This window comes from Equus przewalskii, unplaced genomic scaffold (assembly GCF_037783145.1).
Source record: "Equus przewalskii isolate Varuska unplaced genomic scaffold, EquPr2 ChrUn-13, whole genome shotgun sequence".
Lineage (NCBI taxonomy): Eukaryota > Metazoa > Chordata > Mammalia > Perissodactyla > Equidae > Equus > Equus przewalskii.
Window position 1 is genome coordinate 11,262,589 of NW_027228750.1, and position 25,645 is coordinate 11,288,233.

Consider the following 25,645-nt stretch of genomic DNA (forward strand, 5'->3'; position numbering starts at 1 on the left):
GATAGCCTCTTATCTCAATTAGCCTACCCAGGTTCCATCCCTTTCCCCTTCTCCTTCTGTTTTTGTTGTAACAAATCATTGTTTTTGTATTGTGAGTTTGTGACCAAATTGAAGTAAACTTATTTTTCCTGCTTTCTTTATCTTTATCCTTTATTTTATAGTGAGATGTTTGCTAACTTATTCTGATATAAAGCTGTTATTTTCTGATTTTTTCTGTCTATTTATCTCCTTGCTCCAAGCTTTGTAAACTTTTGCCTTTTTGTTTCAGGTAGGAGGGCTCCCTTCATCATTTCTTGTAAGGCAATCTAGGGGCAATGAACTCCTTCAGCTTTTGTCTATCTGGGAAAGCGTTTATTTCTCTGTCATATCTGAAGGATAATTTCCCTGGATAGAATATTCTCGGCTGATAGTTTTTGTTTTTCACTATTTTGAATATATCATTACACTCCCTCCTAACATGTAAGGTTTGTGCTGAAAAACCCACTGAAAGCCTGATGGGGCTTCCTTTGTAGCTTAATTTTTTCTCTCTTGCTGCCCTTAATATTTTTCTTTGTCATTGATTTTTGACAGTTTTAATATTATATGCCTTGGAGAAGTTCTTTTTGCATTGAGGTAATTAGGAGTTCTATTAGCTTTATGTACTTGCATGTCCAGTTCCTTCTGCAGGTTTGGGAAGTTCTCAGCCATTATTTCTTTGAATAAGCTCTCTGTCCCTTTCTCCCTCACTTCTCCCTCTGGGATACTTATAATCCTTATATTACTTTTCCTAATAGAATTGGATATTTCTCAAAGAGTTTCTTCATTTTTAAGAAAATCTTAGTTCTCACTCCTCCTCCACCTGGATCATTTCTAGGTTTCTATTTTTGAGCTCACTGATTCTCTCCTCCATAAGATTTGCTCTATTTTTATGCTTTCTACGTTGTTTTTTATACATTAATTGTGTTCTTCATATCCAGAATTTCTGTTGTGTTTTTTTTTTTTTTTGAGCTTCAGTCTCTTTGGTGAACCATTTTTCTGTTCATTAATTTTATTCCTGAGCTCATTGAAGTGCCTTTCTGAGTTTTCTTGTAACTCATTAAGTTTCTTTATGACAACCATTTTGAGTTCTCTGTCAGTCAGATTGTACTCTTCTGTGACTTCAAGTTTGGTTTCTGGAGAGCTGTCATTCTTCTTCTGTTCTGCTGTGTTACTGTACTCCTTTATGGTGTTTGATGAATTGATCCTCTGCTGGCATATTTGTGGTAGTAATCATCTTTCTTATTTGGGTATGGCTTTACTTTGGTTCTGAGCTGCTTCTGGTTGTATTTGAGAACCTGCACTTTCCACCTTCTGGTGCCTCTGCTAAAGGCATCATCGGTGTCTTTCTTGTGCTACTTGTGCCTGAGGTTGCCAGTGCCCTGCTGCTTTTGATCTTGCTGCATTCTCAGGTGTTTCCCCAAGGTCACCAGCCTGTGAGCACTTCTGCTGCTTCTAGGGTCGCCTGGGTCTCATATTCCCCCATTGGCTCTCAGCTGGCTGGCAATGGGCTTGGGTGCTGCAGCCCCAGGCACCACCTGCACTGCTGCTCCTGGGTTATCTGGGGGTGCTAACAGCACCAATGCCAGGGGTGCTGGGTTCACAGGTGTCACTACTGCTTCGGGGGTAACTCTCACTTTAGTTTAAAACTAATTTTATTCTGAAGACATGTTCAATGAATAAAATGTGAAAAGTATAGGAAAGCACAAATAAACTAACTAAAATTACCCACAATTCCACCACTGTGAGCTAGCCATACATTACATTCTCTTATTCTCTCTTTCCCTCCTTCTCATAGTCAGCATTATATTATTAATAATTTTAATCCTATTTTGCTACTTAAGAGTATGTAATGAACTTGAGTTATTTTAGTAAAGACATTTGTTCATAAAACACCACTGCCTGTTTCTGTGTCTTCTCAGCTCAAACTCTTTGCAACACCAACTCTGACTCTATCAATAATTAAAGGCCTCATTTACAAATTTTACGATGGCTTTTATACAGTTTTAAACTCCTTAGTTGCTGAATCCAAGAACTAAACATCATTTGAAAACAACTTTGGGACATACAGTGATATTGTGATTTTACCAAATATTTCTTGAGAGTGGACAGAAGAGTCCATTTCTTTTCATGAACTTGTCCTTACTCAGGAAAGAAATTATGAGTCACAATTTCTGGTATTAAAAGCACCAATCAGACCAATAATAAAAGAAACGAATGCATGTCTGGGTATGGTGATATTCATCTATCCTGAATACATATATTACTCTGATACTGAGGTAGATAAATTTTATTTTCTGACTTTGCACAATTGGTTGAAGCCTGAAGCTTTGAAATTCTGGTATATTGGATGAAGTAGTATTATCAAAAATATTGGGCTTAGCTCCAATTAACTTGCTGTGTTATGTAAGGAATACACAAAAGTGGCCACATGATGCCCAAAGGAAAGAGTGTAGATACTTAGAATAGTTGGTTTACATGATGCTCAAAAGGTATTCCACAACCATTCATTCTCAATAAATATTTACTGAACCCCTACTCTGTGCCAAGCCCAGTTCTAGGCACTGGAGACAAATCGGTGACTAAAACAAAAGTTTCATCTGAGTCTAAATTCTAGTTATGAAACAGTTGCATTCTTGGCTAATTCGTTTCACTATTCTGTTTCACATCTGAAAAAGGAGTTGGATTAAATTATTTTCATGGTTCCTTTCAGTTCTAAAAGAAATGATTTTGCAATGCCATAACTCTGATTATTTGGCACACACAATGTCTATATAATTCTAATACAGGAGTTCATGATGTCTCCTCCCAACCTGCCAAATTGCTGACCTCTTAGACTCCCCACTCCCACCATCTCCTGGCCCACCCTCCCCCAATCTGTTCTCTATTCCCAGAAGCACTGGAGGTTCTATAATTACACATGGATGTCACCAATATGTTGTAACAGCTTTACTTCCCTGATATTTTGGTAAGACCAAATGAGTAAAAGCAGACAGAGCAGCAACATAATTCCTAGACAAGGCAATATTCCTTAGCTGTATACTCTGTTTAGTTTTACTGGGCTTTCATTTGTTATCAACTCTCTTAAGGAGCAAAAGAAAGACAACATGCATTTAACTAAAATCAGCCTAGAGTTTTAAAAATATCTTCCCAAAGCAAATGAAAAAAATAAAAAGAATATATTAAATATTAGTTAATCTTATTTTTCCTTTAAATACATGATTTTAGTTTACTGCTGTAATTAGAGTTTGAGGAGCTACATTTGAGAGGAATAGAAATCCTTCAGCATCTCTATTTATCTCTAAAACGCACCAGATTGTACCACTTGGCATTTCATCTTTTTTACATCTATGCTGACTCTTCCATCACAATTTCTCTAGCTTCAAAATGAAACAAAAATATCCCCATCTATTCCACTACAGTACTTAGTTTCCTATAATTTTTAAAGAAAGATACATAGTACTCCCCAAGGTTCAAAAGATAAGAGCAACAGTTAAATAAAGGTACTCCCTATCAAGGCTAGCCTTTCCCTGAGATAGTCTGATTATTTTCACCTAGTATAGCAACAATATTGGAAGGATGATAGCTAAAATCAGACCTTGCTGTGAAATATCAATCTGTTCATAGCACTGTAAATAGTTCAAACACACACACACACACACACACACACAGGCACGAGATGTTTTCATTTATTTCCTTATATCATATGAAGAGTCCAATGATATTGGACATTGAAGGGACCTTTTACCCCATTTGGGTTCTATTAATGCTAGCTCTTTGGGAGTATTAATAAAAGTTTTTGGCTGAGTAAATTAGAGAGGCTCTGGTTAAATAAAATGGAAATGCTTCTTTATCGAAGGGCATCTCAAGGACTTAGTATGCCAACATACATTGTGATTCTCCTAGAAGAAAATGTTGTGAGCAACATTTCCCAAACATATTTGACAAGCAATTCTGACAAACATGAATCTAGCACAACATTCTAATTTTGTAGATGAGGAGACTTTGCTCTCAGTGGGTTGGACTTGCTCTGAGCTCACAGAGTTGCAGCACAGCTAGAGCTAGAACCTATTTCTGTTGACTCCTTGCCAAAGTTTCCTTCTAAAATGAGACAAATAATGATTTTGAGATCCCAGTGTTTTGTCCTCTCTCCTCTCAATGGCACAGTACCCGTCGTCTTAGACACCAGTCACAAAGTAAGAAAGAGCTGACACAGGAGCTATCCCAATTATGTAATATTCTGGATCAGGATCTGCGGACTAATGGAATTTGTGAGGCTTCTATATCACATATTTAAAACCTAGTCTATCCATTCAATCAACAGTTTTCAAGTAGAGGATCAGAAACAAATTCATTTGCTAACACAGAAGTAATTTTTAAATTTTCCTTTCTCCTTTGGCCACTGATTGATTAACCTTGTTTAGATACAGTTTTCCTATCTATAAAAACAAGGTAGAAATAGCAATCACGAGTTTACATGAAGTGCAGTTAATTCTGGTTAAATTAACATACTTAGTTCTAACAGTGACTTACTAAATTGAAATATAGAGCTATATTTTTGGTTGGGAAGTCAACAATATATATATATATATATATATATATATATATATATATATATAGTATACATACACACACTCAAATTTCCATGAAAAAACCTATGACATTAACACATTTATTCTTATATTTGGAGAATAAATGGAAATGGTGCCTCTACTGAACCATTGATCAGATGGATCCACAAAAATTCCCACACTAAACAATGAATGGCCATGGCCTCCTAATATATCAGGAAATACCTCCGATCCTAGGGACAAAGAAACTGCAAGACATTTCAAAGACATCAATCAGTAAATCAGGATCAAAAACATGGCTCCAGAAGTTAGACAGAGGAGCTGTTTATCCCTGTTTCCTCTTGTTTGGACATGCAAATGTAGCTGGAAAGAAGCTTCCTACACAGATGTTAAGTTAAGTGAGGGAGGAAATTATTTTACTCTTTTATTATGTGGTATTTTGCCTAAATATCCTTATGTTTCTTAAAAAGGAGACATCCTTTCTTTAATGACCCACTAGTTTAAAAAAATCTATGGCACTGGGGAATTAAGGATAAAGAAACAAGCTCTTAAATTGGGTTGTTTTTCGGCACACTAATGAAGTTCATCATTTAATTGGAGGAATTATTAGATATATTCTTTCCCTATAATGGTGCAAACCTCAGGGGAAAATGAACTGCTTATGCATATATTCTCTTTAATACGAGAATTCTCAAGGATTTAAAAAATATGCTCCAAATCAGAATGGCACTCAGTTGTCCATTTAAAATGGGTTCACACACAAATCTTTATTGTAAGCATTTCCACTGGAGTTAAGTAGCAATGTTTTATTTTGTTTTTTATTTTTTAATTATCTAAGCTTCTCATGTGAATTCTTTTATTTACTGAAATTCGTTCTCCCTTTAAAAGAAGAGGAACTTGAATTTAAAAATTTTGGATGGTAGAATGGTTAAATATCCATTTTACTTGAAAAAAAGACTTCGGGGATAGCATCATTGACTGCAAATTTATGAAATTTTATTATACGAAAGTGTCAGCAAACTTGTTTACCATAGTTTCAGAAGAGAGAACGTGGACTAATATATGGAAGTTAAAAGAAAAAGTAGATTGTGCTCAATTGAAGAATAAATTTTCTTAAAATAAGCTAAGGTGGTTGGCCATTTCCAAGTTCATCCATTAAAATTTGTGGCTTGATTTAGTGTTTGATGAAGCTCATTAAGTGAAAGTAGTTGCACACATTAAAGGTTTATGGAAAAATATAGGATAAAAAATAATATTGAGAAAATTCAGTTCATTTATTTATTTTTTTCTCCTGTCAGAAAATGAGAAACTATCATAATAATTTTCTTAGCAGGAAAATACATATACCTAACACAATACGACAAATTAGCCCAATCATACATTATAAAGTTCATAAAATGAGATAAAAAGTTAGAGTTCAAATAAACACACAGCAATATGGTATAGTGAAGTACTGAGCCAAAAGTCATCCTAGAAGGGGTGACTTCCAGAGCACTGCAGGAAGGGCAGAGTCATAAGACTTATTGGTTCATTGTTGGCATTTAACGACAGCTTCTTCAGGAACATTCTGGGTCTCCTACATGTACTGAGCTCATCTCAGACTAGTGTGGCTAAAAGAGCACGATGTAGAGAATGCATGAGGTTTGGAAGAGCAACCTGATTTTGTCACTTTATTATGTGTGGGATGATCTTTTAAAATGTCATGCAACTTCCATGGTCCTCAGTTTTCTCATCTGAAAATGGGGTTAAACAATACCTGCCTCACAAGTTTCTTGTGAGAATTAAAGGAAATAAGGCACCTGACAAGAACCTTGTAACCTGAGTGGTACAAAAATGTAAAGGATTACTACTTACATATTAATGGAGGCTATTAGAATTACCTTAACTCAAGCCCCTCTTTTCTGATTTCCTCCTATTTCTCAGATTCTCATTCTCTTGCAGAATTTACCTGTCAAATGATAGTATTCCACAGAGTTCTGTAAATGTTCTATAATTGACTATAGCCATTTATAATTGTAAGGGAAAATACCCTATCATGTCAATGTCATTCCCTACACTTCAACCATCACATGTAGTGATAATTTTCAAATCTATGTTTCTACTTCAAACTTCTGTCTGCAACACCAGAGCAGTATTTTCAAATCCTTAACTGGACTCTCCACTTGGATTCCTACTAAAGTCTTTCCTTCATCCCTTCCTTCCTCAAACTCTGGTCACCAAGTCCTACTGACTTTGTAAGTAAATCTCAAACCCTTGTGTTATGATGGCTTTTGAGCAATTTCGAGAGCTTTTCTGGACTCTCCATTTGAGCGTTAGGACTTGGAGTTACATTTGCTCCACAGTTAAGCAAGGTTACAGCTCTCCTTGTCTCTCTTTGCATTTCCATGTTAAACACAGCCACACTAGAATATCCTCTATCACCAGGCCTTAGAATGTCCCTCACCTGCACTTAGTGGATATACGAGAACCCATATAATCTTAGATTTCCTATGACATGGGGGACTCAGAGGCTAAAACATGGGAATCTTTCAATCCTTCTTAGAGATGCTGAAGGTCCACAGGGAGAAGATGGAAGGGCATCTCCCAGGATTTGTCCACTCCACCACTTCCTAACTATTTGGAGCTCCTCAACATGCTGTGCTGGTTTTAAGTGCAATTTGTCACCTAGAATATCCATCCTGCCCTGGCTGCTGGGCATTCCAAAGCACATATTTCAAGACACCATGCAAATGTCACATCCTCATCAAAGCTTCTGCTGGGCTTCCCAGATTAAGTTAGTGTCTCCCTCTCTGTTACCAGGGCACTTTACACATTCACACAGTAAGAGCACTCAACCCATGTTGTCATCGGTCCTTGTTACACGTCTGTGCCCCTTCTGAATATCAGCTCCTTAAGAGCATTGACTATGCCTTGTGCATCTCTGTACATCCACCCTCTAAACCAGTGTCTGTCCCCAGGTGGAGGATAAGTATTTTCTGGTGACAGAAAGAAGGAAAGGTGTTATAAAAGCAGAATCTGTCACGCAGTAGTAAAGCTCAACCTCAATAATTAGTGCTGAGGAGAATGAACAAATGCCAGGCCCACTACTTCAAAAGTGCCTTGCAGGATGCCTCTCTCAGAAGAGGTGAAGAATAAATATTTTGGTAGGTTCATTTGAATTGTGGCTAATAAAAAGACTTAGAGAACTTGTAGGATAACTGGCAGGCCTTTTTGCACTGGCAAAGCACTTCTGTGTTAAATGATTTTTCCAAATTAGTTTGGAAAATCTGAAGAGCGCTCTACTGATTTTATGTTTTTAAACTTCCCCAAGCATTCTTGCTTTTGTAATACCACATATTTTTGCACTAACCATTTAAAAGCTTTGCTCTTAGGAAGTGAATTTCAACCTCATTTTGTCCTAATTATAGCAAATACCAAGGTGGTGACATTCAAATAGTGAGGGTTTACAAATACATCTGAATCCTTCCGAGGGTAAGAATGTTTCTGGCCTTTCCCACTCCTGACACCCACTTTGAGTGGCTCTGTCCCTGGACCTTTCCAGGTCTTGGATTAGGCAGGGAGGGTGTAGTTCTGATCTGGGGCAGTAGTGAAATGAAGATAGCACCCAAAAGTGCTGAAGAGGAGTTCTCTGCTGCTATTGCTGCCTGGCTCCTTTCTTGGAGATAAACAATGGAGGTAGAGAAGGAAAAGTCAATTCTGTAAATAGTAACTCACCATTGACTACCTTCAAGGAGCATGGTAGGTGCTGCAAGAGATGACGAATGAGGACACACCACTGAGAAAAAATTTCAGATAATTATGTCTAGGAATATTGTGTGTAACAAGGCAAGTAATGGAGACATGGGTTAGAGTTTTCTAGGCAACTGAATAAAGTTCTTACAATTCTGTTCTAAAGTTCTTGAGGTTGAAATAGAATTTCTATTATCTTGTCTGAAACCAGTACCTTGATACATTGCTGACAGCACACCTTACAAATAAAAGAGCATATTATCAGACATTCATTTGTCTTTCAGATTTAACCTTATTATAATAAATCACATTCCTTCCTTGAAACTGTTCATCTCAAAATCTCAAAGAAATAAGAAATAATATTGAGTTTATATTTTATTAAATCTATGCATCTGACAAATATAATGTTCAAGTTTTCAATTAATTTAACTATGGAAAACTCAGAAGGAAACAAAACACTTAAAAATCAAAACTTCCAAATGTGTAACTAAGAAAATATATTGGACCATATCTGTATTTAACAGCCTGTGAATTTAAGTCCATATCTGTATAAAAAGATGTTCAGAAGAAACATCTACTCCTCGTTTCTCCTCTCACCTCTCCTCTGAGTAGATTTTATTTATGCATTAGACGACCTCTTTGGCCATTAGAACCATCTTGCTCCAGCAGTTAATTAACACAAGTACTATAATTTAATACAGTTAATGCTACTTGATGCCCTTTAATGTACCTTCCATTAGTGATATTATTGTAGTATTACCCTGTAAATTAAAATGAGATCAAGACTAGGAGAGCCACTCTTTAATTAAGGTACTGGCACACTGCATTCGTCTATTATTCACTAGAGAAAATCACCCTGATTTACTGAAGCAGGACATCCATAAGTCAGAATTAGTCCATGAAGATTATTAGGTTTATTGAACAATGTAAGTACTACAGAGTCGCTGAGATTGCAAACAGCCATATTTCCTCTTTTTCGTCCATTATCTTAATAAATACACAATAAGGGAGAGTAAATGAAAGCAAAACAAGTATGTAGCAAAAGGTATTTTGTCACCAGTAAAATAGGTATCTGATGTGTCACATACTAAAAAGAATATAAATGCTACATTAGTCTAATAACAATCAAAACATCATTTTTACGCCAAACAATACTAGCCAGTATAAAACATAAAGACCACGTACACATGTGCAAAAGAAGTAGAGAACTGGAATTCACAGCCAGTCAATTCAAAGACTCTCTGACTATTTTTGTTTCAGAACTTAATATTTCAAGGTGAAAAATCTCCTATTGCCTGTCAACTATCCTATGGATAGTTGCCTACCTTCCCCAAATAACTCACGCCAATTCCCACATTATGGTGGGGGTGGAGTGACACGTAGAAAAATATCATTATAGTGAGCAGATATAGACATATAAAGGCATACTACATGTTGCAATCATTTCTTTGATGGTGGTAGAGGGAGTTCAGGGAAACACAGACCAGCTATATTTTGGAAAGTTTGTATTACGATATTCATGAAAAGAAACCTTTACAACTTTCTTTTAAAGATCATCCGTTAATGTTCAATCCTCCTACAGATGATTTGCTATATAAGAAAAAGACAACCTAGACTGCTAATCCTACTGAAAATTTCAAGAGTAAAATTTCTATCAGCTTCTATGCTGAAAGGCCTGCGACTGAGGCAACAAGGCAACTGTTCCCTTTAGTGGCTCCATCTTCCTTATATAACTTAAAACCTGGAGACACGCCCGAGCCATCAGGCCTTGCTTCTTCAGTCCCTCCCCTAAGACTAAAAATACCCCAGCCATCTGGTGCCTAGCACAGTACATGCCAGCATCAGTTTTGCCCTGAGGAATTTGGACAGAGTTTAGAGGTGACAGAGTGGGACCTTATGGAAAGGGCTCACCTCTATTGGACCTTTCTCTCTTGCCCAGCTGCCTCCTCACCAGCTTACAGTTGACTGGTGAACAGGAAAAGACAGTGGAGGTGAGTCCCAGAGAAGGGAGGAAAACTCCTCAGAGCCACTGAAATGCAGCTGGAGGACATGACTAGGATGAAGGATTAAAGAGAACTGGTAAATCTGGTGGGATTCTACGTTTCTAACGTGCCACCAAGAGATAGTATGTTTGACCCCAATAAAGAACACGTAAGATGCTTGTAGCTTAAAGTGTATTTTATACTTTCTCTGAAATAGTCAGAAGAAACAAAAATGAATCTCCAAGAGCAGAAATAAGCCCCAACAATGGTTATTTCCCAACCAAAAAGCTTCACAAGATTGCCTTCTCTACAAGTAGAAAACGAGAGTGTGAGGGGAAGCTGGGCTGTATGGATTTTGGCTAAGATTAAGGATTTCTGAAACTGTAAGGAAATTGACCTAGATGATTCTAACAATGTAGATCACACTAGGATTCAAATTCAAATCTCAGCTTATTAATTTTGGCATTTATCCTTGTAGATGAAGAGAATATCTGGTCCTTTGTTGTGGTATGCTATTGTTAACAATAGCAACATCAATTATTTTTATATGTGATATGTCCTCAAGAATAAGACACTAGAACCTGATCCTTTGCTATAATATTCATGAGTATAATGGCTGCATTTTATTAAAAATAGCAAACTCATGTTTAAGGTGACAGCTCCATATTGCCCTCTCGTGGTGCCCTGCTGATACATAAACCCTGGAACCCACAAGCTCAATATTGTACCAGTGCATATTTTTCTCAGATATATTATTTTGCTTTAAAGATATCTTCGCCATACATCACCAAACCTTGGTTAAAAGTTTTAAAGAAGCTCCAAAGCTAAAGATTCTTGACTCTTCCATGAGAACATGAAGCTAGAACAAAGCTGAGAATAAGTGGCCGCCAGTTCCTGCTACTTTCCATAAGTAAGATTCCACAAGGCAAGATTTCGAAACCTTTACCACCAAACTGAGGTCAAGCTCATCGCTCCACTCTGTGTGCCCACTATGGTGCTTACTTAACAGCTGCGACCTCTCTTTCCTTCTAGTACACAAATATAATAGCATTTTTATTAAAGATGGTTTGAGTCAATTCTCAACATTTTTTCCAACTTCAGAGGATGGGACTGCCTTAAGGGATAATAGAGATGAGTAAACTTAGTGAATCCTGCCTGATCTGTTTAACTTTTAGGATTACTTAATTAAACCTACATGATTTATGTACTGTTTATATTCTTACCCTCATATATTTTGATTTAAAGCAAGCTTGGCATTTTTAGAATGATCATTGTCTTGGCTTTGCTCTCCTTTTTTTCCATTTTGCTGTCTATTCCACCCTTATCTTTAGTTTTCCAAACTCATTATCTCATGCTTCCATCAGTTGGTTATTTTGATAACATACTACACTTAAAAATCTGGTTGAAAATTTCTATGTCAGTGGTCCAGGTTCTCATTATTCAACTTTTTCATTTAAACATCTTCAACATTCTTAGAAACTTGCTCAGTTGTGTCTCTGGTATGTTAGCAAAAGCAAAGAAATGTCTAGCTGTGACCATCAAGGTGTTTAAACTCTGGTCCATCTGTAAGTGACCTACAAACAAAAGGAGCCCAACTCAGTCCATATTTTAAAAGGTAGTATATCTTTTGAAAACAATAACATCCCAAACTGAATGTCGAGACTGTCCCTCTTTAACAAATGCACTGTTTCCTAACCGCTTTCAGTTCCGATTTAATAAATTTAAACTACTATAACTTTCATTTCCAGAACTTTTCTTGTGCAATATAACAAAGCTTAAACAGAGAGTTGTACCATGTTGGAACCCATTCTTGCATTCCAAAACGATGGAAAAATGTATTTCTTCTTTTTGAGTCTCTTTTATAGAGCAACCAGCCTTGTTCCCCCAGCTGCACTGCCTTAAAGACTGAAACTATCTCCTGACCTAGGGAGTTCCTTGGTCTCAAATAAGATGCTTTTTCTTTTTTTTTGCTTTTTTTTAAATTCTAAGAAATCCTGCCAGGCTCAGGTTCAGTGACAGCAAGTCTGGGATCACAATTACTGCTGAGTAAGAAAAGTCTCAAATGCCTCAGAACCCAGCTCTAGGCTGCTGTTCCCGAGAAAAGGTTGCAGTAGAAAGTGACAAATGTCACTCTACAGTTGTGGGACCAACACACTGGCATTTTCTTTGAACACACCCATTCTCATTCAAGTCAGACAGATGTTCTCTTACCTTCCGTGCACTTTTATGTCTGAGATTGCGTAAAAGTAGCGTGCCAAGTGTAGCTCATCTACAAATATTTCCCCAACGGCTGGTCTCAAAAGCCTTATCCTCAGGTCTGTGACTGTAAAGAAATCTCTGAGTTTCTTGGTTGTATCCAGCTGTCCGTAGAGGGAAGCCATATTGCGTAGCCATGGTCCAGCGAAAAACGCGAACCTGTCTTTGATTTCAAAGTGGATTATTTTGCTATTTGTCATATACCCCGTGGAGTACTCTTCAGTGCAAATGATTTCTAAGACCGTATGCTGTGATAAATCCTTCACGGATTTAGGATCCATGTGAAAAGCATCTAAGCAGTCTGTGGCATAATATTGATAGGGCTGCCATGTTCGTCCATAATCGAGTGATTTCTCCAGGATCATTTGGTCTGGACGCCCCGATTCAAAAGTAATAACTATGTTGTCTGTGAGCTCAATGGTTTTGCTCCAAGACAGAGTGATGTTAACCTGGAGAGGCTTGGGATACTCCTTCCAAGTAGCAGACTGCCAAAATGTGGAGGGATGTCTTCCTTCAAAATCAAACATCAGCTCAGGGGGATGCGCCAATTCAGGGGTACTTGCATCACACTCATTATTGCACATGTAGGGGTTGCCCTATGGAAGAAGAACAAAAGAAGTTGCATCAAAACACTGGTTTGACACAAGTCTTGCCATATTGCTGTTGCTGAATAAGAGGCTAGGAAAGACAGGAAGAAAATAAACCTGTGTGCAGTAATCATTTTTATTTGCCCTAACTGGATTCTCTTAACAGTTAAAAAAAAAAAAAAGAAGCAATATGGTAATTTTCCTTCCATGGGCTTTAGGAAATGAAAACAGTTTATTTATCCCGTATGTGTTAGACCCATAATGTGGCCCCAGAAGCATAAAGACACTGAGCAACTGTCTAACAGCTCAATACCTTCACGTCCTCTTAGAAAGATGCTATAGAAAAGCAAGAAAACTCTTCCATGCCTCAAGGACGTTCCTCAAGAGCACAGTTCTTTAAAAAGTCATTTTTCAAGCAAAGCTTTAGAATTAGCAACGAAGCGTAGATACCTGTGTCCTGTTTAGGAAACAATACCCCCATACAGCATTCAACTTCTTTTTTCTTTGCCTCAAATCCATCATACTTAACTAGGTCCCTGCTTCATAAAGCCTGCTTTTAAAGCATTTACTTTGTTCACCACAAATCATGACAATGTGGTACACTACAGGCTCTGGGGCTCAGTCCAAACACCTGCCATCATATTAGCTAAAGGCAAGGGGACAGCTCAGGAGAGACTTGGGGTGGGGGTGTGCTCCAGCTTATCAGGACAGGAGAATTCAGTACTTCATTAGAAGGGTGTTGCAAAGAGCCACAGCCACTTGATGTGTTACTCTGTGCCAGCCCATAGTCAGCTCTCCATGGATGTTAGCCGTTATTATTATTTTCCCTTTCACAAAAGCTACTTCCTTCATAGTGCATTCAAATAAGAAGCTGGAAATAAGTCACTTTGTCATAACACAAAAAGTTGTAACCCCACTTATGCTACACTAAGTGGTTGCTCTCAGCTTTCATCAGTAGATTCTACAGCACTCACAGGCTCCCTGAGTTTTGTTTATTTTCTGTTTAAGAAAACAAATGGTATCATTTAGAGTCAACTCTTCAGGTATTTCTCTAATCCTGTACTAGGTAATTATAAGCACGGATGAGTGAAAGAATCGACCCTCTGACATTTGTCCTTAGGCTTTCTCTTGTAATTGCAATTAGACTTTTTTTCTTTTTCATGAACTAAGCTTTTCATCACACCTGCAGGATTCATGGGCTGGGTCTCAAATAATGAATTTACACCTTAGACATCGACGTTCAGTTACAGGGCTGACTCCTGTGAAATCTAAGATGAACAGTCGAGAACTGCTTTGCCTCCCAAGAGGCAACTTTCTCTTACTTAGTCAGCTAATACTTTCACTCTCTCTTTCCCATTAATGCAACTGAATCCTAAAGTTGGCAACAGGTTTGGGGAACTCAAGTATAATTGAGAAGGGGCAGGATAAAGGAGAGAAGGTGCATTATTTGAGGAACAGAACTGTTTTAAAAATACATTCAAGGCATCAGTGATAATGGAAATGTTTCTGTACTTCTCTCTCGAATTTCAATTCCCTATTCCTGATCTTAGCGTCTGTGGCACTATTTATAGTATCTCCTTCAAAACGAGCCAAGGGGGGGAAATAAGTTTCTGTTCCAGGTGGAATAAATCACCAAATTTATTATTATTTAAACTCTCTTAAGCACACCAGAGAGCCAAATGCTAAGCTCTGCAAACTGGCAAAGGCTTTTTATGGAGGGCTATAAATATTGTGGAATCTGTCAGGATTTATAAATTCTAAATATATGTAAATGCACATTTTACTGGAAGGGGTCAGATTTACACAAATCACACCTTCATTTGAGATTTACTGAAAAAATATGGTCACTTCAAAATCTATCAGCATGTAGCCATCTGCACAAACATTAACATTGATGCTACCACCTTCCTCCCGACAAAAGTGTCTTCATCTTAGGTTAAGGGTATCAAAACACAGGAAGACTCTGCAAGATACACTTGAAGTGAGTTATCAGACATTTATATTAAGTTATGTTGAAAGATAGCATTTCTTCGACTTCAACATGGATGCATAGAGCTTCTCAGATGGACACAGGGTCCTGGGACAAAGGAGGAGGCACAGCAGGCTGATTCTGGGAATGGGTCTATACTAGCAAACCTGTCGTAGACAATGTGCTTGAAGCTATCTATCTAAAAAGCATTCATTCCCCCATTCAATAAAAGGTGATGACAATAACCACCATTTATTTATCACTTATGGGTCAGACACTTTACGTACATTATTCTGGATAATCCTTTTTCATCCTTACCTTACAGAAGAGAAAATTGAGGCATAGAGAAGTGTTAGGTAACTGGCCCAATGTCATACAACAAAATGAGTAAGGGGCAGAGCCAGAACCTTCTTCTGCCCCTGTCCTGACCTGTTCAACTCCCAAGTCAATGGAGTTCCCTATGATGCAACTCAGTCTTAGAAACAGGGTTGGCTAGTAGAAAGGACAGGCCTAAGATCAAATGAGTTTGGGAAACAGAGCCTAAGATCTCCTGTCTTAGAGAGCCCTAATTAGCATTATCATACATCTGAGATGCCTTGAAGTGAAGAACCCTCCTTAGCTTCATGTAACACCTAGTTTCAGAAACTTGACCATGGAGCCCCTTCTTGTTTTAGTAACCCCTATTCATATACCATATAAATAGTGTCCTGGAGAGCATCCTTTGAGAGTCTCTGCTTTCGACTACTTTTAAAATTGTAAACACGTGGATCCCAAATAGCACTGCACAAGCCAAGGTTCTAGTCCTTCAGTGAAGATGTGCCCACATAAAGCACTCAGTCGCTTCTTTTGTACCGTAGGAACACTCCTCCACTGGGGCTCAGCAGGACAGCCAGCTCAGGATAAACGCTTACATTTACATCAAGTCATAAACCATCAAAATGCACACCAGGACAAGGAGAAATCTCATTGTTATGCTCTGATGTGGTGCTTTAGGCAACTGGAAAATGAGAGAAAAGCTTCATGCATTCGATAATGATTTGTTGATGGCCTAGTATATATGAGGCACTTGTCTTGGCTCTCAAGATACAGAAGTAGACAAATCCTGGTCCTTGCTTTCAGCGGAGCTTCCATCTTAGTTGCAGGAGATGCACTAAGCAAACAACTATATAGTTTCATAATATCACATGACGATAACTGCTATGGAGAAAAATAAAGCCAATTAAAGGGGAGAACGGTGTTGGAGGAGGGATACTGATTGTAATTTTATATTGGGAGGTCAGAGCAATTCTTTTCTCGATAATGTGACATTTGAGCAGATTGAGAACAATTCCCAGTTTACACTGGCAATGATCAGAGGTTGACCAGAATGACAGTTTTCTCCTTTATCTGACTTGAATCTTAGTGATAATTTCAGCTGCATAACAATTTATTGAAATTGATGAGTAAACACATCATTTCAAGTGAAAATCTACACTAAATGACTGTAGACACCAAAAAAAAAAAAAGATCAATCGAACTCTTCTTGTTTCCTAGTACTCCTGCTCTTTTAGGAGATTAATGATTCGATGCCCATTAACATAATTTACTGAGAGACAATGACATTGAGAGAAAATTAGCAGAGAAAAAAAAAAGATTTCATTCTGGTCCTCTGAGAGGAAACCTTCCATCTTAGGTGAGTGAGAAACAAAATAAAAGAAGAAAGCTGAAGAAGCCGAAAATCCTACCATTCTAGAAAGAGAAAGCTGGGGAGAGATTATATGTTAAAATATTTAGTGTAAATATTTCACATGAGTGTGATTTATAATACTGTTGTTACAGAGAATTATCAATATGAAAACAATTGCTGTTAAAAGGATTAGATTAATTAAATTTTCAACTACTTCAACCCCACCCTAATCCTCTCTAATACAATCAACAATGAAATTTATATAAGAAAAATAACTTCCTCCTACTTGTGAAAACAAAGAGCGCTTCTTGCTGCTAAATCTAACAGATTCAGGCATTAGCAAGTGTAAGTAATTATTTTGTGGCCAGCAGGCAGCCTTAAATAGATCTTAATTTAAGTCCTACAAGCAACAGATCCTTAACTGATTGTCTATGGACAAAACAGAAAATATTTATGACTGTGCTGATAATATTTACACCATTAAGAGATGCCTAAATAATTAGACAGATATTGCTGCTAAATATTTTTATAACAATTAGGAGAAGATTGTGAAGCTTAATTTCATTTAAAAAATAACATTAATATTTTACCTCTGGGAGAATTGAAGTTAGCTATTAATTAGCACTTTGTAGCCAAAGTGGAATGTTATTCTTCCTTAATGTGCTTTCAGAATTTACAGAGATAAATAAAATTTGAGCCATGTTTTTATTGTTTCTATTGCAAGTGCCTTCCTCTGGCAAGTGCTACTGTGAAAAGAAAATCCTTTCACCTAAGGTCTGCTAGACCCTTCAGATGAAAAGAAAATCCAACTTAAGCAGTATTTGTGTAATGCATGTGGTTCCTACCATTTTGAACTTGCCCTTCCAAGCTTTACCTATTGGCAAACTATTGGGAACGACAGTTGGAAATGTAGGGAATTCTCATGGGAGATTTGCTACTGAACTGTAAGTTACATGCCAAGCAGGCATGTATTTACAAGTGGTTGTGAGAAGCACTTGGGTCAACACAGACGATTGTGAGAAACAGTGAGACAGAACTGCCTCACACCAATTTGCATCTGGCTCATCCTTGCTTGTTTTATTGGTAAGTGACAGATAAAGAAGACACGAAGGCAAGGGAAACAGACACAAAATTCTAAGATAGCACTCTCGACCTGTTCCCACTGTGACTTCTAAATAGACAACACTATGGCTTTGCCAATGCAAGGCTTTAAAAGGGTGAAGAAACTGGAAGCACAGTATACTACTCATTTCTCAGGGACACGAAACATGAGCACCATGCTTTAACTACTAGGCTGGGCTATCATCTTGAGGAGATGGCTTCCTTTTCTCTTTCACTACAGCTCCTTGAGAGCCAACCAGGAACAGTTTTTGGAAGGCTGCTGATTGTCCTCCCTATATCAGAGAAGTAATTTTTGGTGGGAGGGACCCCTATTCTCATCCCCTTCTTGCAACTTCTTGGTTGCTCCTTTCCTGAAGTCCTTCTGCTCCTGGATTCTTGCTCGGCTATAACATGGGAAGGCCCCTCCTTTATGACTTTTCTGAAGACACTCAGACTACTCTGAACTGGCAGCTGATGTTCATCAGTCATGCTGAGGTGCCCCCGTCAGATCTTATAGCTTGGTTATTAGCATAGAGAGGAGAGAGAGAAATCAGAACCAGAGGTTAGTACAATCCAAGATGGCGAACATCTTTTCCAGAAATCTGAAAGATAAGTGTCAGCACTACCAATACTGACAGTATGTTTCCAGTTGTCTGTTGTCCCTTTGGACATAAAGAGCAGCAATCTCTATAAATGGTAGTGCAATCTTACTTATAACCTGCCCTGTTAATTGGCATGTTGGGTCCCAACATCGGGTATACACATTCTAACTAAATAGTCTGAATACTATGGGATTGTCCCAACTTCAGATATTCTGAATCTGCTGTGAAAAAAGTACTTATATATTTGCCAGAGCATGAGTCTCAAATTTTAGTTTGGGAAATATGGCCACTCTAAGAATAATAGAGGATAAAGAGTTTTGTTCTTGTAACTCCAGAGATTAAAAACCAATTGCTCTGTTTCCTAATGGAACCTCTTGTTCATCACAAAGATTTCTCCCCATCATAGATACAGGCTTAAGACCTGATTGAAGCTGTTGCTTGTTTCAATCTGCTCCCTGACAATACTAACACTGTGTGGACTTTTTTACTCAGGAGTAAAGACAGGAGGGCTTAACCTTTCCACAATGAGAATACCGGAAACCATATCACAGATTATGGGCCTCAGTAGACACCTGTGTAAATCCCCCAGAGGATTATGGTTAGGATTTTCAAACTGGTGAAGGCTACAGAGGTCAAGAAGACTAAGCTTCTAACAAGGAACCAAATACATTCTCAAGCCACAAAAATGGATTCCTATATAGCAATTTAAATCATTACTTTGCATCAATTAAAGCAGAAATAAATATGAATGGAATCAAGTGGGTTTTACAGTGAATGTATACAGAAAAACATTTTACTAAGGTGACATTATTATAATTGGTAGAGAAATTACTTTTCAAATTTTATTTTCTTAAAAAACATCGCTCAAAGACTTTGGTACAGTATTTTGCCTTATGGATAGTCTGAAAACAGACCAGAACGCAGGCACTTAAATATTAATAACACAAAGCTGAAGTGTGCTGTCAGTATTTTAAGTTAAAGTAACTTGAAGGGAGTTTAAAGATCATGAAGGTGAGCACCTTCTGAGTCCTGATACCATCACGCCTTCTAAGAGTTGATTTGAGCATTTTGGATCCTGAAAGTTCTGCCTTGATTCTCAAAAACTGGTTACTTCTCTCACACGAGAAAGCAAGTCCAAGACCCACTTGAAGTCCATTTTCTGAAAGCCACCAGTTTTAAGAGAGTATAGGAAGACCAAAGCATCCTCTGCTGAAGTAATCACTTAATCAGGAGAAGCACGAAGAGAACGTCCTAATGTGGCACTTTCTGAGTGATTCGTTTATGGTGAGCCTGTTCTGATTTCTCATACTCCTTACTTCTTTTAAACTTCTCTCTTCCAAACTCATTAGCTGTTTACTGGATACCTACTATGTTAAAAACATTGGGAAGAACACAGAAATAATAGAACAAAATATTTGCAATTTACTAGCGGAGTTTAGATCTCTGCGAACAACAATCACGTTTCTCAAATTGGTATTCATGCTCCTAGAGAGAGCACTGGGTGTCCTTGAGGGTAGACGGAGTAAGCAGCAACAGTGTGCAACTTCTTAGAGTGTCCCTTTCACCCCTTGGTACATAATTAAACACATTTTTATATTAAAAACAAACAGACATTTTATGGAGTAAAACGCAAAAAAATTTGCAAGCATTTTTAAGAAAACAACATAAAGACATTTCATGCATGGGGCACATTTGGAGGTATGTGTCAAAACTCACTGAACGAGAGTATAAAGGAGGAGAAGTCTGGGGGGCTTGGCTTGGTGATAATTTCTTCCATTCCATCACCTTTCCTGCTCATGATACTTCATCCAAACCACCCTGGAATGTTTGCAGCAACACCAGCCTTAGCAAGACTGAGAATTGTGAGTTAAACCATCCCAGCATCAAATTCCAGCCTGACAATATTTGCTGCATTCCACCCCTATGGCAATCTGGGTGGCATGCTCCATTAACTAACATCTCCATATTAAAAAAAAAAAAAAAGTGAATTTGTTATCCTCCTTCCACCTAGTTGTAATATATACCATGTATTGCAGTGGCACGTAAACTTTAAGGTGCATAAGAAATAGCTGGTGAGTTCCGTCCCCACCCATGAGGAATTTTGTTTCAATAGATTGAGTTGAACCCAGAAATTTAATAAGTACCCTTGATAATTCTGATGCAGATACTCTCTAGATCACACTTTGATAAACACTGGCGTATTGATGAAGAACCAAGGCTCTGGGTTAGATCTGCCTAGGATTCAACTCCAGTTCCACCACTTAGCTATTACATAATTCTGGGCAAGCTACTTCACTTTTTGCGCCTTCACTGCTCCTTCTTTAAAGTCCATCTAATACTATGTACTTCATGACGTTAATCCGAGATAAAATTACATAATGCATGATAAGTGTTTAGCATCTCCTTGGCATGCAGTAAGTGCTCAATAATCAGTAGTTAGTAGTAAAAATTCTCTTCTTCCTGTTTTCCTTGACTTTGAGAATGACACCAAATTATTCCATTTTCCAAGCAAGAAACCTGGGAATCATTTTATATTCTTTCTTTTTCCTCAATCTGTTCACCAACCAAGTTCTGTGGATGCAACTCCTCACCACAGGTTTGTTCACACCGCCAGTGCTTTCCTTAGTTTTTTAATATTTTAAAAAATATTTTTCTCCTGAATTACTCTAACGGCCTCTTAAATGATCTCTATCCATATTATATCGTTCTCTTACAATCTCTTCTCTACATAGGTGCTACAGTGATCCTTCTAAAATCCAAATCTAACTGTACCATGCCCTCTCTTAAAGCTCTTTAATGATTTCTCGTTACCTTCAGGAGTACAGTTCAAATCCCTTACCCCAGTTTGCAAGATCCTTCAAGATCTGGCCTCTGTGCTTTTTGCTTTTTTCATACTTCATGAGTCAGTCGTACCAACCCATGAGTGTATGTGTGTGTGTATATATATGTAGATGCACCATTCGGTGGACCACGGTGGACCACGTGCATTATCATGCAACTCATCACGCTAAATTCCAGTTGTTTATTTTCATGTCTCCCTCACTACAGTTCTATGAACGGAAGAACTGGCACATAATATGTGTGCAACAAAAATTTATAGGTATAAAAAAAGTAAAAAGGAGGAAAACATGAAGGCAGGGAGAAAAAGAGGACAAATTAAGTAGGTTTTAAAGCACAGAATAGGATGGGAAGGATTTGTCCATAGGTTGGCAATTGAGATCAAATAGATAACCAAGTTTAAAGAACTACTCAGATCCCTAAATTGTAGATGGAATTTGTATGATGTAATACATTGTATAAAACAAAATAAAACCAAACAAAAAACAAGAAGTCCAACTCCAATTGCAGAATGCCTGTGTGGGTGATTGATATAGTTACTGGGACTTCTGGTGAGGTTGGAGGACAAAGACAAATGGCACCAACTGCAATTATGTCCCAGTCCTTTCCTGGTGTTCATTTTATCTTCATTTTTCTCCATCAGTCAGAGGAGTATTTCTTCTAGTGGTTTCAGAGCTGAAGATCTCTTTTCCTCATCCTGTCTTGCCTTACTCATCCAACCCACAGCATCCTTCTGAGTTTACAGGAGTAGCTGAACACCAAGAATTTGATTGGTTCTTAGGTAATTATGGAGAACTAAATAAAAATTGAGGGAAGAAGCCATGAATGAGGTGGTTGTGATTTTATAACGCCCAGGCATGGAAGTGCCTCAGTGGTGCAAATCCTTGAAAAATGTAAGATGTGGTAAGGTTGAAATGGGTGGAGAACAAGGAAGCAGACACATTTTGCTGGAAAAGAAGGAAGTGATCTTTGTTTATCATGCTAAAGCTTAAATGGGTATTCTAATTGCAGAGATTCTGAAAATTCTACCTGGGTCCAGAGTTTGATTCATTAGGAAGCTAATGAAGCTTACACCTCAGAGACCCTCAATTACACAAGCTGCTTCTCAGGCCTTGTACCTAATTTTGTGTTTGTAGGTTTGCATTTCTTTTTTTAAAAGAGGGCCTCCAGAACTATCTGGGCTCTAGGTTCACAAAGTCTGGTCTTGCCAGTGTCTGGGACGTCGGCAGTGTATTTTAGAGCCCGCTGAAGTAAAATGATTCTTCTTTCTTCCTTCTTGTTCCTTCTTTTCAGTTGATTTCATTCCTTGTCTTCTTCTAGGATGTCCTATTCCGAGCATTTCCACATTGAAATACATTTTCTCTAAACCCAATTTTCTTGCCTAAGTTCATACCTGATGTATCTTTATATAATATAGATATAATATACCAAAATTTATTATATTTATAATATCAATATTTCATTAAAATGTGAATGTATTTTTTTCAGATCAACAGATACATAATTCTTTTGGTGAATTACCAATCATAAATATAATCTTTATTTTTTGTGAGGTTGGAATGGCTGTTCGTCTACCAGAACCACCATCATGAACCAAAGTAAATTAAATGACAAAAAACATTAAGCAGCTATCATGTGCCAAGCATTATGCTTGATGTGATAGATTAGTTTACAATGAGGTTGATTCTTCCTTATCAGCTACAATGTAGTAGCAAGACAAAATTGAGAAAGATGTGTCTTTTGGAAAATAAGAAAATGTCCTCTACAGGGCTATTTTGGGTAGGTTATATAGAAATGAATTGTCTAATTTGCAGACACTATGTGCAAGCATTTATTGTTAAAGAGAGGTATGAAAGTTAGAAAGTCATTAGGAAAGAGTTAGAGGAGGCAGAGTCTTGGCTTTCCAAGTTGTCTCAGGTTTGCACAGGTGAGAAGACATTCTCATTTTGGAACGGAGAAGGGGTCAGTGATCACTGAACACCTTTTATGGTTAAGAATTGTGAGAGGGGCTTTATATTTGTCATTTCATTTAATCCTTACAATTCCCTATGAGGGAAATAAATTATTCTACTTTTACAGATGAAGAAACTAAGGTTCAGGTATGTCATAGAACCTATATAAGATAAATGTTTGTAAAGGTGAAAATGAACCTAATGTTTGGGAGGCCAGAGGGTGGGCTGTGAGGTAGTGGGAGATAAGTTTAACTACAGAATGTGAAGGTGATTTTAGAGAGCACTGAAAGCTGAATAGAAGTGATTGGGTTTGATTAACTGGAGAACAGAAAGTCATTTACGGTTTTTACGGCAGATGTCTCATTCACAGTTAGCTTTCTTCATTGGTTTTACAGATTCCATTCTAGGGAAACCAAGAGGTTCAAGTTGAGTCCAATATTAGGAGTCATTTCAATCAAGTCACGAAGAAGAATCAAAAAGCAAGATTCGGTTAGGATTCTAGGAGCAGGCACACAAATAATCCCTGATGTATCTTATCCATCTTCAAATGCAGCACAATTCCTGGCACAGTAGATAGTCAACAAATGATGAGCAAACGAATGTAAAGCAAGTTGTTTCCGCAATCAGCTTTTCTGTTTAACAAAATATAAAATTTCTCAACAACTGAAGAAGCAATTATATGTCTTCTAACTCAACTCTCTCTCTGCTATATGAACTGCTTCTGGTATATCAGGCAAAGAAGAACATTACCTTTCTCTTTTCTCTTTATTTAGAGAAATACTGCCCAAATCTCAAACATTAGTTCATACTTCACTTACAAATCACAAGATCTCACTGGGAAGCCAGAAAGGGTCCAGAACTGGCCTAGAGCCTGGTCAGTCTATTTTCACTAATGTGTAGGACAGGGACTGAGACATCTTTAGAAACAAGTGGAATGTCATGATGACTGCAGTGCAAGACATAAAGAAAGGGGGATGGACTGCAGACGGGGAAGCAAGCTAGGAGGTAGCTTTAAGAATCTAGGTGTGAGAACAAGGAGCTGGACTAAATTGAATAGAAAGGTGATGGAAGATTTGGTGGGCATTAGACTGACTGGAAGTGGAGAACAAAGTAAAGGAAAGAATCAATGGTGACACCAAGATTTAATGCCTAGAAGACAGTGAAAATGGTGGTAATGAAGTTTCCATCTGACACCAGCAGAAGGTTGGGACCCCTTTACTGCCCAATCCCAGCAGAGTTCTTTCTGCAAAATGTTAGTTTGATATCTATCCAGTGTAACTGAAAATCAAGAAAATGCCAGAGATTCAATTCACAATGTACAGTAAAACATTTTCAAGTCCTCCATCCTCATTTCTCCCACAAACATAATTAATGATCTCCAGACCTTTCCTTCCTTACTCCAAGCTCCCATTAACTCAACCCCAAACGTGGCCTAGCCTTCCTTATATCTCTCAGTTTCTCCCCATTCCTCTCTTTATCTTCTCTTAGTCACTGTCTATCTATTTCATAACAAATCCAGTTAGTCTCTCGGGTTTCTTCAAATATCCTCCTTACACATTACTCTAGTTTATAAAATAAAAGCCCAAGAGCCTAGAGGGCAAAACAGAATCTTCAGAAGCCAGTGCAAGAAGCTGTAAACATTCTTAAGGAGCTAAGCAGACCCAATCATATTTTCAACAAGAAGCTACAGCTGGGAGTGGAACCTAAGGAATGAATAAGGTGTGTTACCCTCCTCAAAGTAGTCACAAGAGAGTAAAAGGCTGAGTACAAACGAAATAGAAAGAACTGGAGTGGAAGAGTGAACTGGGGTAAGTGTTAGAGGGTAAACTGAAACCAGCAAAAACAGGAGCAGGTTAGGAATAAGTTAAAGATAAGCCTTGTTAGCTGCAAACTAGTGATGCATGGGGCTATTAGTGCTGGACAAAGATGGAATCATCATTTGCAAACCTGGACAATTGAAACAAGTAGTTATTCTATCAAGGAGCATTCATCTCTCCCGTAGTGAAGAAGAGAACAGAACTGCTCTTCTCAGGATTTGCATCCCAACCCCACGTGAATTGTTTTCTGTTTTTTTAAAAATATTATTTTTATTGCTTTTTCTCCCCGAATCCCCCCAGTACATAGTTGTATATTTTAGTTGTGGGTCCTTCTAGTTGTGGCATGTGGACGCCGCCTCAACATGGCCTAATGAACGGTGCCATGTCCATGTCCAGGATCTGAACCAGTGAAACCCTGGACCGCCAAAGTGGAGTGGGCGAACTTAACCACTTGGCCACCGGCTGGCCCCTCCACGTGAATTCTTTTATGCCTCAGTTTTCTCATCTATGTAATGGGAATAAGACGGTACACTTTCATAGCATTTTTGTGAAAATTAAAT

The 25,645-nt window shown here is 37.9% G+C and overlaps 1 protein-coding gene across 14 annotated transcripts in view; it reads right to left on the reverse strand.

The window, feature by feature from the left end:
- NTNG1 (netrin G1) overlaps positions 1-25,645 on the reverse strand; it is a 310,561-nt gene that overhangs the window by 135,811 nt on the left and 149,105 nt on the right. For all 14 annotated transcript variants that reach the window (XM_070608051.1, XM_070608041.1, XM_070608044.1 and 11 more), the window contains exon 3: positions 12,509-13,149. In XM_070608051.1, coding sequence (XP_070464152.1) covers positions 12,509-13,149 — 641 coding nt within the window. The remainder of the gene's footprint in view (positions 1-12,508; positions 13,150-25,645) is intronic.